The sequence below is a fragment of the Schistocerca gregaria genome, chromosome 2 (assembly GCF_023897955.1).
Source record: "Schistocerca gregaria isolate iqSchGreg1 chromosome 2, iqSchGreg1.2, whole genome shotgun sequence".
Classification (NCBI taxonomy): Eukaryota; Metazoa; Arthropoda; class Insecta; order Orthoptera; family Acrididae; genus Schistocerca; species Schistocerca gregaria.
The window spans coordinates 568,881,280-568,894,699 of NC_064921.1; the positions used below are offsets into that span (position 1 = coordinate 568,881,280).

Sequence of the window (13,420 nt, forward strand, 5' to 3'; positions counted from 1 at the left end):
CACCTCTTTACTCCGAGTGGTGGACAATCCGAAACGGTTGTGATGTGGAACAATGACTGCCTGCAGAGCACAAGTTTAGGTATCCACGCTGATACTTTTAGAACTGCACAGTGTACAGTGCCATGTGTTAGCACATTTATCAACTATTTCGAAACTTCTGTATGATTTCTGTACAAAATTCTTACAGCTTTCACAATTAACGTACTTTTGTTGCACCCCTCTATCGATCTTAGAATCCGAGATACTTAATTTTGAAGCCGGGACCTCATTCACTCGAATCCCTGTATGTCTAGTTTTCAACATGATTATGATTGTCATGATTGGAGAATACTAAGACGATTTGTTTGAAGAAGAATGAGAAAACTGGTAGAACCTGATTTTAGGGAAGACTGTTTAGGATTCTGGAGGAATGTAGGAATACTCGAAGCAACACTGACCCCCAGACTTATTTTGGAAGGCAGATTAAGGAACGACAAACTTACATTTATGGCATTTGTACAGTTACAGAAAGCTTTTGACAATGCTGACTGGTATTCTCGCTTTGAAAGTATGAGGCAGCTGGAATAAAATGCAGGTAGCGGAAGGCTACTTACAAAATATAGAGAAACCAGGCAACAGTTATAAGAGTTGAGGGGTAATATTTGAAAAGGGAGGGAGAAATCCCTGGTTCGATTCCCAGCGGGGTCAGGGATTTTCTCTGCCTCGTGATGGCTGGGTGTTGTGTGCTGTCCTTAGGTTAGTTAGGTTTAAGTAGTTCTAAGTTCTAGGGGACTGATGATCATAGATGTTAAGTCCCATAGTGCTCAGAGGCATTTGAACCATTTGAATTTTGGAGGGAGAAAGGGATGTAGCTTACCCCAATGTTGTTCAATCGAACACTGAACAAGCAGTAAAGGAAACAAAGGAAAAATTTTATGTAGGAACAAGTCCAGGGAGAATAACTAAAAAATTTGTGGTTTACTGATGGCAGTGTAATTCTGTCAGAGACAGCAAACGGCTTATAAGAGCAGTTGAACGGTATCGACAGTGTCTTGAAAGTAGAATATAAGATGAACATCAACAAAAGGGAATCAAGGATGTGGGACATAGCCAAATTAAACCAGGTAACGCTTAGGGAGTTGGATTAGGATACGAGACACTTGAAGTAATAGTTGAGTTTTGTTGTTTGAGCAACAAAATAACTGTTGATGGCAGAAGCAAGGAGGAGATATACTGCAGACTAACAATGACAAGGAATGTGTATCTGAAAAAGAGAGACCTGTTAACATCTGAAAAAAGTATGGAATGTAGAATGGGAGTGAAACATGGACGAAGAACCGTTTAGACAAGATACTAGAGGCTTTTGAATTGTGATGCCACTGGAGAATGGTGAAGATTTGATCGGCAGATCGCGTAACTAATGAGGAGTTACTAAATAGAATTTTACGGCGGTGGTGGGGGTGGGGGGGGGGGCAAAGAAATTTGTGGCACAACCTGACTACACACTGACTAGAAGGAATTGGTTGATAGGACACGTTCTGAGAAATCAAGGGATCACAAATTTAGCATTGGAGGGAAATATGAGGTGAAGGCCATAGAGGGAGACCAAAAGATTACCAAACGGATTCGGAAGGATGTAAGTTGCCTTAGTTATTCGGACATGAAGAGTCTTGCATAGCATAGAGTAGCATGGACGGCTGCATCAAACGACTCTTCGGACTGAAGACTACAGCACAAACTTGGTCGTCATGGTAACGGTCTAAGAACCGCGTTGCCATTTCTGCACGTACCTGCGCGTACTGCAAGAACGTGTCGTCGCCCAGCGGCCGGTCTCCCAAGTAGAAGCGGCGGATTTCCTGTGCGGCCGCCCGCCTCTCCTCTGGTGTCGCGGCTGCCGTGGGCGGAACCAGCAGCTCGAAGTTGGCGTCCAGGTCGCGCCACGCGTCCTTCTTTCCCAGCACTGCCGGAAATCCAAATGTTTGATCGTATTTCCACAGTAAGTGAGAAACATTGGCGCCGTTTACCAGCCGTTAGAAACGGCGAATAGAACTGTCACAATAATGTGCAACAATAAGAATGCAGTGGGAATGTATTCACATCTGTTGGACGAATGTTATGAAAACAAACACCCCAAACCGACATTTCACGTAAGTCATATACAACAGAAATCTGTATCTCAGCCATCTCTGTGTGGCATGTTTATAATTATGTATTATTTATATTTTAGGACAATTAATCCATAAAAAACACACCACATATCATAAAGAAAGTGTGTAAACCGTCTGAGGATGAATAACGACGTTTCGAAACCGGTGACGGTACCCTCTGAATAAAGGAACTGAAAGTAAATTTGTGGCTGGTTGCTGTCCAAACACCATCAACATTTGTCCTCAAACAACAGCCACAGTCTCCATCATGTCATCATATGACAAAGTTGAATGCCACAAAAGTTACCGAAGATTCCTGCGCCCAGCGAATGTTGTGACAAGTCTCCCTTTTCCACGGAACTACATACTGCATGCGCCACATGCACTTCTACTGATGGGTACGCTGCGTTATGAAACTTTGACTAAAGCATGAGCAAAAAACTAATAAAATACTCATTTTATATTTTACGTTTTAATTTTTTTTGAAATACAAGTAATCAAAAGTGTATACAAATGTTAACGGTTATCGTATCCTAAGATCAGGAGACAAAGAGACCGTTCTGTGTAAGATAACAATTCCACGAAAATGTGCATCACCAGAACTACCAAGATACAAGGGCCCACATTGAAAACTCTGTCACGTAAATAAAAAATAAACGAATAATAGAATGCGCTTTTAAAAACATATGTCATTGATAAAAATAACTGCAACAACTAAAACCATTATTAACATCCAGTTGGAAAAGCGGAGTGCCTATGTAAGATTAGGTGGCCACACCCCGTCTACCGCACACTGCTAATAACTGCGACAGTAATCGCAAAGACAAGGCCGGCGCAGAAACTGTTAAGTGTAACGTATATGCAACCAATATGTAACGTAGCTACAACAAATATGCCTATGTTCGTCTGTGAAAATAAATTCGATAAGCAACCTGAGTTATTAGTAAACGGAACCTATCTCCATAACACTGTACACGTGTTATAGAAGTGTCAGTTTGACTGTCTTTTAAGCCCTAAACGGATCGTTACATGAAAAACTAAAATCTAACATTTGGATAAGCTATCTGACTGTATTTGAATAATAACTTACAAATGATACAGAGTCTGACATGTGCAACGGAATTTACAGGATCAGAGTACAAGTTTTGCCCTCGCCTCTTTAGATGACTGCCTCTTTCCTTGTCGTTTACAACAATTCACAGGTGAATGCAGCATCGGCTACAGCTCATTGTTACTAAAAATGAATTTAATAAAAAAAGAGTTTCTTGGGTCCTATTAATTGCTAAATAACTTTTGAGAAGGGCTTTCATTAATTAAGTCTATTTAGAACTTCCAAAACCAATAATAGACAATGACAACAATATTAACATAGGTATCAATAATGGCTGACTGCGAGACTAACAAATTATTTCAATTTCAAAATTACGTTAACATGAAACAATCACTGCATATTTATTAATTAGATCTGAAGAATAATTATTATTATTTGCAGGATAAGGAGGCTTCTTTATCTGACAAGCAAAACAATGGATTATCACATACTCAGACTAATAATCACGAGCCTAACCCTGGAATTGCGTTTTATTCTATGCTTGCGGATTTCACCTTTAATTACGTTTTCAAGCGTAGCTAATGTACCGAAATTGCTCCTGGGTATATAAATGAAATCAGGCCTTAAGTGGGATAAGTTCTGCCATCACCGACGTGAGGGCAGCGTGACACATCTTGTGTCTTCAAGCTCTCGACCGATACTACTACTTCCACTCTCGCAGACAGACCTCATATCGCAACAATGCTTAGAATCGCGCTCCCATGTTTCGCCCTCAGAAAATTACTATCGATATCTGAGTGCTTACACAATGCAAAGAACAGCGTTAAGTTTACTATATTGTTTTGAATGTAATGGCGAGTTCTGATACACTCCTTACACAGGTTGGTGCGTACTATTCGAGTTTACATTAAGTCATTTTGTCATTTGGAAATCGTGAGTGCAGCTATCAACGATAGAAAATGGAGATCCAAGTGGAGAAATCAGAAAATGTCCGACATATTCTTCCGTTTGTATTCAATAGGGGGTGGGGGGGGGGGGGGCAGCATCGGTGGCAGCCATAAACATTTGCGCCGTATATGAGGATAATGTCATTGGACAAGCACGACATGAAAATGGTTCTGTCGTTTTGAAGAGGATCGTTTTCACTTCAGTGACTCTCCACTTTCAGGAAGATCTGCGGGGTTTGGTGAAGATCGATTAAAAACATTAACCCATAGTGATCCATGTCCGTGTACTCGAGAACTGGCAGATGTGACAAAATGTGATCATTCCACCATCGTGCCACATTTGCATGCAATGGGGAAGGTGCATGGGTACAGCAAGCTCTAGGCCAAAATCACAGAAATCAGAGGGTGGCCATATGTGCATCTCTACTTGCTCCGCTACGGTCGCAGTTTCGAATCCTGCCTCTGGCATGGATGTTTTGATGTCCTTAGGTTAGTTAGGTTTAAGTAGTTCTAAGTTCTAGGGGACTGATGACCTCAGCTGTTAAGTCCCATAGTGCTCCGAGCCATTTGAACCATTTTTCTACTTGCTCGTCATCACCTGGCTCGTGAACAACAGCGACCATTCCTGTCCTGTATTGTCACTGTTGACGAGTAATGGTGCCTTTATACTGACATAAGGAAAAGAAAGGAATGACTGAGCCCAAACAAAGCACTAACCTCCCCCCCCCCCCCTGCCCACGTACAAACACCTACCCACAAAAGATCATGTTACGCATCTGGAGCAACAGCGACGGTGAACCACCACTGTTATACATAATGTCAATAACTAAGATGTTTTACAGATGCAGTCCACGACCAACGACCAGGAATACCACATGAAGTAATACTACTCCATGATAACGCTTAACTGCAATCTGCCAGACCGACAAAAATGTAGATAAAAGTGCTGGGTTGCCTTATTCATCTAACCTTGCGCCCTCAGAATTTTCGCCTTTCCCGCTCTTTTGTCGAGCAACCTTCAAGGAACTTACTTTCCGGATGATAAAAGCACTCCGAATACGGTTCGACGAGTGCTTCACCTCTTAACCACGTGATTTCTAGAGTCGTGGAACCGAAAAGTTAGCCCAGCGCCAGCAGACTGTTGTAAACAGTCAAGAAGAATTGTTGATGGGTAAATTCTCTGTAATGTATATCTGTTGTGTATGGAAAAACGCTAAGAACTTATACATATCCCTAAAGTTCACACTTTATCCATATGACATAACTTTTTACAAAGACGAAGGGAGTGAACTCTCGTGCCTGGTTAAGTAACACTGAAGGAACAAGATAGTAACAGATGAACAGAAACAACTACTTTGTTTGTACCTATGTCAAAGCAAAGTCTTCTAAAATATGCATATCTTTAACACAGTGATGATATATCAATCTTTGCACTCCGATTATTGTTATATCTGAGAAATATACAACACCAGAATTTCTTTTTTATGTTCTGGAGTGAGGCGATATAGATGTAAAATGTACTAGATATGTATTACTGCCAATAAAAATTATAATGTTGTGTTTTAAACATGTTTGTTGTGTAAAATTACCAACCTGTCGGCTCTTTTGTTTAAATTAAATCAGGCAGTTAATTTTTGGGCGCTTAAATTAAGTTGGAAGCGGATGGTTTGTTGACGTAATGAACGAGAGCTGTGAGTGTTTTGTCGTTAGTTATTTTATAATTAACAAGTCGAGCCTGCGTCTTACTTTGAAATCCGATTCAATTTATTACAAAACTAGTTGTTCTCTACGAACATTATCTACTTGTACGGCCATTCGTCTCAAACCGAGAACGGCGTTTTGGCCTTATGCTAATTTTCATTCAGTCCAATAAAGGCAATGAATATGACTTCGTTTGAAGTAAAAATACAGAAAGCTACAATACTTTATAGTTGCACTTTCCCTTTTTTATTGCCTATGGAGGGTATATTTTTGTTTGAGGCTTTTTGATACTATAATCTGGAAAATCAACGAACTTATACCAAAGGAACCACTTCACTCCATTTTCTTGAAACTTTTACATTTTTATTAATAGTTTGTTGCTCTCGTTGCATCGTAAATGTAACTCCTAGGACTGGTTTCTAGTAGCAACTCTCTTGCTACACTTATGTGATGATTTCCATTGTTCCATAGATTGCTTGTGAATTCCAAAGGACCAAACTGGAGGTCATCGGTCCGTAGACTGACACACAGCTTAAACTAACTTATGCTAAGAACAACACACATGCCCATGGGCGAGGAAGGACTCTAACTTCCCGCGAGAGGAGCCGCGTGGTCCCTGACATGGCACCTCAAACCACGCGGCCACTCCTCGCGGCTCAGTTCCCCTCTTTTTCTAACGCTTTGTCAAAATGTACTATGTTTTAAATGTTTTTATTCGTTTGGCAGAAGAATGGCGTACTAGAACAGTTGAAAATCAACCTCCCGCATATATGAGGCGAGGGGCATGAAGCAACAACAACTACAAAAAGAACGATATAATTCATTGGTATATTTTATACTATTTACTGTATTTTCAGAATGGATTTAACTTGAGGTTTTATGTATCACGACGAATTTGTTTGTGAATTAATTACCACACCTGATGACGGCAATAAATTTTCAGAATCGGGACTTTGAATACTGTAGTACATAGGCGATCTTGTCGTAATAAATTGTTATATAAACATCAGCGGCTGCCCTTGTTCTACATTCTCGAGATAATGTGTCTGCTCGATGCAGCGTTATTATAAAAATGATATGCTTCGGCGACCTATGGGCAGCAGGTTTCGATCAAGAGCAGCAGAGCAGTAGGCGCAAATCTGGTCAGCAATGGTTTGTACTGTATGATCAGTGAGATATTCTTCTGTTTTAGGCCTGGTTGCTGTCACACACAATCGCAACCTGCGTTTTCCCATTCTCCTTGGACTATAATGACATGACAACTTCCGTAATTTCAGTTATTCACAATGGTGCCATCAGTCAACTCGCAATACACGCACATAACAGTTGCGTGTGAACAGATAACAAGCACACTGTTCCAGTAATGCAGTACCCCCTTCCTTCCCCCCTCTCCCCCGCCGGTTCGGCCCGAAATCCAACGACTTTCGCTTTCCGCGTGGGAATTGGTCGCCTGCTTTACCCATGGCAACAGTGAGCCATATATGTACAGACAGCTCGTCATTCCCCTTTTATGCGTGATGCACGAAACCCTTAGTGTCAAAATTATGCGTCACGTAAACGACCTTAACAAGATGCTGGCTACCTGAAGCCAAAACGAGCCGGTCATGACGACTGAGAAAAAAAAATGCACTGTAGAAATTGTCGATCATCAGGTAGAAAATTAGTCACGTGAGCTAGCCCGTGAATTTTCCCATGAACCCAACAAGGCACTGTGCAAACTGGTGGCGGCTCCGTAATTGTGTAGGCTCTGATTGCATGGATCATTGACTGTAAACTGTTCTTGGAGACATGGAGATCGTATGCAGCAAACCATGAACTTCATGCTCCCAAAAAAACGATGGCATTTTCTGGATGACACTGTGTCTTGTCACCGGACCACAATTCGCGATTGGTACGAAGAACACATTGGACGTTCGAGTGAAATGGCCACTCAGATGGCGTGACATATATCCCATCGAATATTTGAGACGTAATCGATAGGTCAATTCGTAGATGGACTCCTACACCGTCAACACTTGCGCAGTTATAGACGCCAATAGTGACGCATGGGACAGAGTTTCTTAATGGGACTTCCAACGACATGTTGGTCTGTGTAACGTCGAGTTTATGCAATACGCCGAACAAAAGGTTTGATACGCTATTAGGAGGTGGCTGGCTCTGAGCACCATGGGACTTAACATCTGTGATCATCAGTCCCCTAGAAATCAGAACTACTTAAACCTAACCAACCCAAGGACACCACTCACATCCATGCCCGAGGCAGGACTCGAACCTGCGACCGTAGCAGTCACGCGGTTCCGGACTGAGCGCCTAGAACCGCTAGACCACCGCGGCCGGCGGTATTAGGAGGCATCGCATGACTTTTTCGCCTCAGTGTCTAGTGGGCGAAGTGGAGCAGCAAATACGTTCAAACTATAGATTAACATACATACAATGTAGGTCAATGTTTTTTTTAAGCTAGAGCTGTGTTGCAGCAAGAATGTATTGTAATGTATCCATTAAAACTAGTGGCTGTGACTTTGACAGAAGCTATGAGTTGAAGTTGCTGTTGTGATGTGGAAGCTTTGTTTGTATTATTAAAAGTCTAGGCATTCATTTCCTACCATTAGTTTCTTGTCTAACAGCGTTCTGTTGAGGATCCTTAAGTTTCTTCAGTTGTGCTCTAGACTGGATTTTCAATGCCTGACACAACATCCTCTCTTGTGCCAGTCCAATCACCTCACACTGGCACCTACTCTGAACGTCCTCAATTATTAATGTAATAATTATTGTTTTTATTGTTGTTGTTGACCTTCAGCTAGAAGGCTGGTTATATGCAGTTCTCCACAGTAGCTTATCACCAGATTTCTTGATCCACTTCCATACAATTTCTTACTCAAACTAGGCGAAGCTGCACGCGCATTCTGGGGCCACAGCTCGTGGTCTACATAGCAGAAGTTTTCCCCACCCCATCATTGGTGGCGAAGACGATCATGTCCACCTTGGCAAAATTTTTGTGGAAAGGGGAATTGTTTCGAGTGCCGGTGAAGACAGCAGTTTTGCATTCAAGCAATGGAGGTATGGGACTAACTGGCATCATGTCTAAAGCGATGGCATTGTTGGCATTGTATATCAAACAAACATGGAGCATCACGTGTAACGATCCAGGCTGCATTACAGCAAACCTATACGACATTGTTAGGCCAGCATATGTAGAGCCGCCGATAAATATACAAAAAATAAGTTTTAAACTAAAACATATGAGAGAGTATTATCTTGAACGAAACTATCTCAGCAAAAAGCTTTTGAACTCCAAAAACGTTACAGCAAAGGCAATTTTAGCTGGAAGCCGGAAACATGAAAGGAAAAATAACAAAAATAACAAAGAAACTAAATAAGCTAGAATAGCATGGAATTTGGTCTCGGAAAACATTAATAGTGATGTTCTTTCGTCTGACGTGAGTTCAGCGTGGTACAAGGTAGTCAATAACATCACCAGCGTCTCTTTGCCATCGGCTTAAGTAACACTAACTTCTGCAGTAAATGCAACATTGCTGATAGTGTGCCTCATCATTACACATGTGGAGATCGCATTATCAACCGGAGGTGGACCAGGGAGGAAATTGCTCAAATAACAAGAACTTCACTGAACAATGTGCCGACTAACATTTTCTTCAGACCGGAGGAAAGTCACTACCCTCAGGCAAAAACTAAAGCAGTGATTTGGTTAATGGGCAAATAGACAAGTTACATTTTTAACAATATTAGGAGCGATGTACATATTGAATACAAGATGTATATGGAAAATGAATTCGGAAAAACACTCAAGTATCAGAATGACAATAATACATTTGGTAACATGCTCCGAATTGTCTTCAACAGAATGGGTACAGGTTAGGAACACGTGGATTCATCGTGGAGAGGGGATGGGTTGGGTCACGTCCCCGACCCTAACCTTACCTGCGAGTCACACATGAGAAATAAATCAGTAGTACAGCAGATACAATAATATGACGGCAAATATCTGGTGTCTTATAAAGGAAGATGTTGAACTCCCTAAGGAAGCGTTTAGAAGGCTGGAAATGACAAAAATAACAAGGCAGTGAAGGACTTTGCGATGTCGCTTTTCGGGACCGCTCTTCTGTCCACGTAATTTACCCTGGAAGGAACACATATCAAGGGTACACTGAATGATTTATATGGGTCTCGGAAGATCTACAGAAGAAGAAAATGTGCGTGCTGAACTGCCACCAGTTGAAGGTGACAGTGAAGATACTAATAATGTGTGCTACTGCTAAAGACTGAATATCATTCCTCATTCTATGAATGCTGTAATTTATGACTGCAATTGTCTGTCACCTTATTTGTGTCATTTCATTGTAAGCTAGCCATTTTTGTTACTGTTTTTGTGGAATAAAGAAAAAGTGGCTACCTTTGCTATGTCTCGATCACGGGGTACCGGGTTCGATTCCTGGCCGCGTTTGGAATTTTCTCTGTACGAGGACTACGTGTTCCTGTTGTCCTAATCATTTTATAATCATTTGTTAAAATGTACAGATTGGGTATTTGTACGGGCAGTTGAGCGCCGAACAAAGCAAACATCATTATCGTCATCGGATTCGGTAAAAATGCTATTCATATAATGGTATAGGCAGATTAACATGTTCCTAAATCGTTTATGGCAAATATAGGAATGGTTCCTTCAGGTAAGACACGACCGGTTGCCTATCGTTACATTCTTGAAATTTAAGCTTGTGCTCTGTCTATAATGACGTAACCGTAGAAGGCACGGTAAACATTAACCTTTCATTTCTAACTCCGATTAAAGTCGGTGATGATACTAATTAACTTCTTTTGCCGAAGAATGGCCTAGTCCTTGGCTAATCTGCTTGTTATGTCCCCCGTACTTCACCTGAAATACGTTACTTTCGTTGGAAGGTGGCAAAATTACTTCGCGTACTACATGTACTTAAATTCTGCTTTTAGGTTTGTCCCCTTTCTCATTTCTGACGCTCAAGAGACCGTTCATTCCCTTCAAAAAATTCTATAATTCTCCCAGACTTTCACCGAGGACAGGAACATCGTCAGTGAATCTTATAAATTCTACCCTTTCACGTGGATTTTACTTCGACTTCTGGCATTTTACTCATTGCTTCTTTTGGTCAGATTATAAAAATTTACACCCTGTTACGCCCTTTCTAATACGTGGTCTTCTCTTTTGGCAATCCATTCGAATTATTTTATCTTGGTTCTACACGCTGGATATTACCCGTCTTTGCATTACAGTCTTTTAATTTTTACCAAATAGGTTTCCGATAGCCCATGTACATAATTCAAAGTGGACAGCAAAAGATATGTAACATACGTATGTACACTGACGAGCTGGCCGGTGTGGCCGAGCGGTTCTAGTCTCTACAGTCTGGAACCGCGCGACCGCTATGGTCGCAGGTTCAAATCCTGCCTCGGGCATGGATATGTGTGATGTCCTCAGGTTATTTAGGTTTAAGCAGTTCTAAATTGTAGGGGACTGATGACCTCAGCAGTTAAATCCACGGTGCTCAGAGCCATTTGAACAATTTTTTACTCTGATGAGTCAAAACACTGCGACGACTGCCTAATAGCTTGCTTCTCCGTCTTTGGAATGATATACACCACTGATTCTGCGTATCACGGATGTGACAATATGTTGGTAGGTTTGTGGAGGTATATGGCATTAGATGTCTACGCAAAGGTCATGTAATTTGCGTATAAAAGGGGCCGCTGATACGCGCACGCGGTGATTGCGACCCATATGGGTTCCATAGAATTTACATTGGGCGAATTTGAACTCAGAGACACCAACGTGAGTTCACTATAATGCTCTTCAAACCACTGTAACACGTTTCTGGCTACGAGACATGGACATTTATACTGCTGAAAACTGACATCGCCGTCGGGGAAGGCATCAAGCATGAAGGGACTCAGGTGGTTGGCAACTGTCAGCGGTCTTCGATTACTACCACAGGTCCTATGCAAGTGCAGAAGTATGTCTCCCATACATAATACTGCTCACACTTACCTGCGTCCGTCGCGCGATGCACGTTCGCCTCGATGCCGGCGTTTGTGGAGGCTACCATTGACGTAGTGTGACAAAAATGTGATTAATCCGAAGAGCCGACACTTATTCATTGATCAATGGTCGAATCCCCATGGTCCCGTGCGCACTGCAGTCGTAACTGGCGATGTCGTTTGGTCAATACGTAAACACTTAGGAACGGTATGCTCCTAAATACTTGTGCGTGCACCACCATTGTGCTCTTTCGGCAGAGATCCCACAGACCGCCATCTTTTCTACAGATAAGCTTCCTATCCCCATATTCTGTGAAGACACTTGGAGGTCCAACAACTTATCGCCTAGTTACACTTTCACTGTCCTTCTACCTCTTCCCACAGATGCTCAAGACAGTAGAACTTGAATATTCGACCAGCTTCGCCATTTTCGAGATACTCTTTCACAAGCTTTGCATAATAATAATCTGCTCTTTGTCGAAGTCGCTGACCTCAATGGATTTCCCCATTTACAGCCCGTATCTACTCTAGGGTGAACCCCATTTGTGTCTACTCCGCTTACAGACTTTTCACACTGCGTTACTTGCCCCATTCCCCCCTCCCACGGAACCGAAACGCCCCAAGCGGTATTCATCGTATCGGTGAGTATTGGTCGCAATGTTTTGGCTTATCAATTTGTGTATGCATGTAATAAATGCTAATTTAACTCTACAGTGTTGATAGAGCTCGTGTTTTAATGATACGTGGCAGACATACGAATGCGAACAAGATAATTTCAGACTGTTACTTAGGTCCTTTGTCCCAATTACGTGAAGTATGGGCACTGTACTTGTAGCATCATAAAAGCGTTACTTACCGCCGGCGTAGGCGAAGCCTTCCTGCGACGTGACACCGAATATGATGGGCACGGGGGTGAATTTGCCGCTGCTCATGATGTCCGCCGGATCCTCGGTCATCAGTGCACCTTCAGTACCAGCCGGCTCCAGGGTCGGCCGGAAAGGGAAAATTTCTTGCAACGTCTTTTCCTAGGAACCCACGTTGCTTTTAGTGCGGCGTCGTGGTTCTCATAATGCTCTCACAATAAGTATATTTCTGTTTAACGTAACGGACACTTCCCGCTACAAGATAAAATTACTTTGGACCAATCGTCCCATTCAATACCAGCGAATTTATAAAAATTATATTAAATCTATCAGCTGTCGTGTTTTCCAAGTTTTCGTTTGGCAGTGAAATTCTGTGGGGAATAGCTTCCAAGAGCTAATCCACCAACATAAAGATTATTCAACTTACTTTTTGAAATGTTTTGTGAAAAATTTGTTGAATCAATGGAGCTATTGCAGCGAAAACACAGTTCGCAAAACTAATTTCACTCAAAGGATGACGTTGAAATGACTATCAAGTAATTGAAGGGGTGAGAATGATATACTCCAAAGCCATGCTTTGCTCACAATACGTTTTTTGTGTTAAATGGTTCAAATGGCTCTGAACACTATGGGACTTAACTTCTAAAGTCATCAGTCCCCTAGAACTTCGAACTACTTAAACCTAACTAACCTAAGGACATCACA

The 13,420-nt window shown here is 41.8% G+C and overlaps 1 protein-coding gene across 1 annotated transcript in view; it reads right to left on the minus strand.

The window, feature by feature from the left end:
- Positions 1-13,420, minus strand: part of LOC126332842 (esterase E4-like) — a 98,957-nt gene that overhangs the window by 13,991 nt on the left and 71,546 nt on the right. The window contains exons 6-7 of the mRNA XM_049996686.1: positions 12,709-12,877; positions 1,770-1,939 (exon numbers count right to left, since the gene is read on the minus strand). Of these exons, the coding sequence (XP_049852643.1) occupies positions 1,770-1,939; positions 12,709-12,877 (339 nt within the window). The remainder of the gene's footprint in view (positions 1-1,769; positions 1,940-12,708; positions 12,878-13,420) is intronic.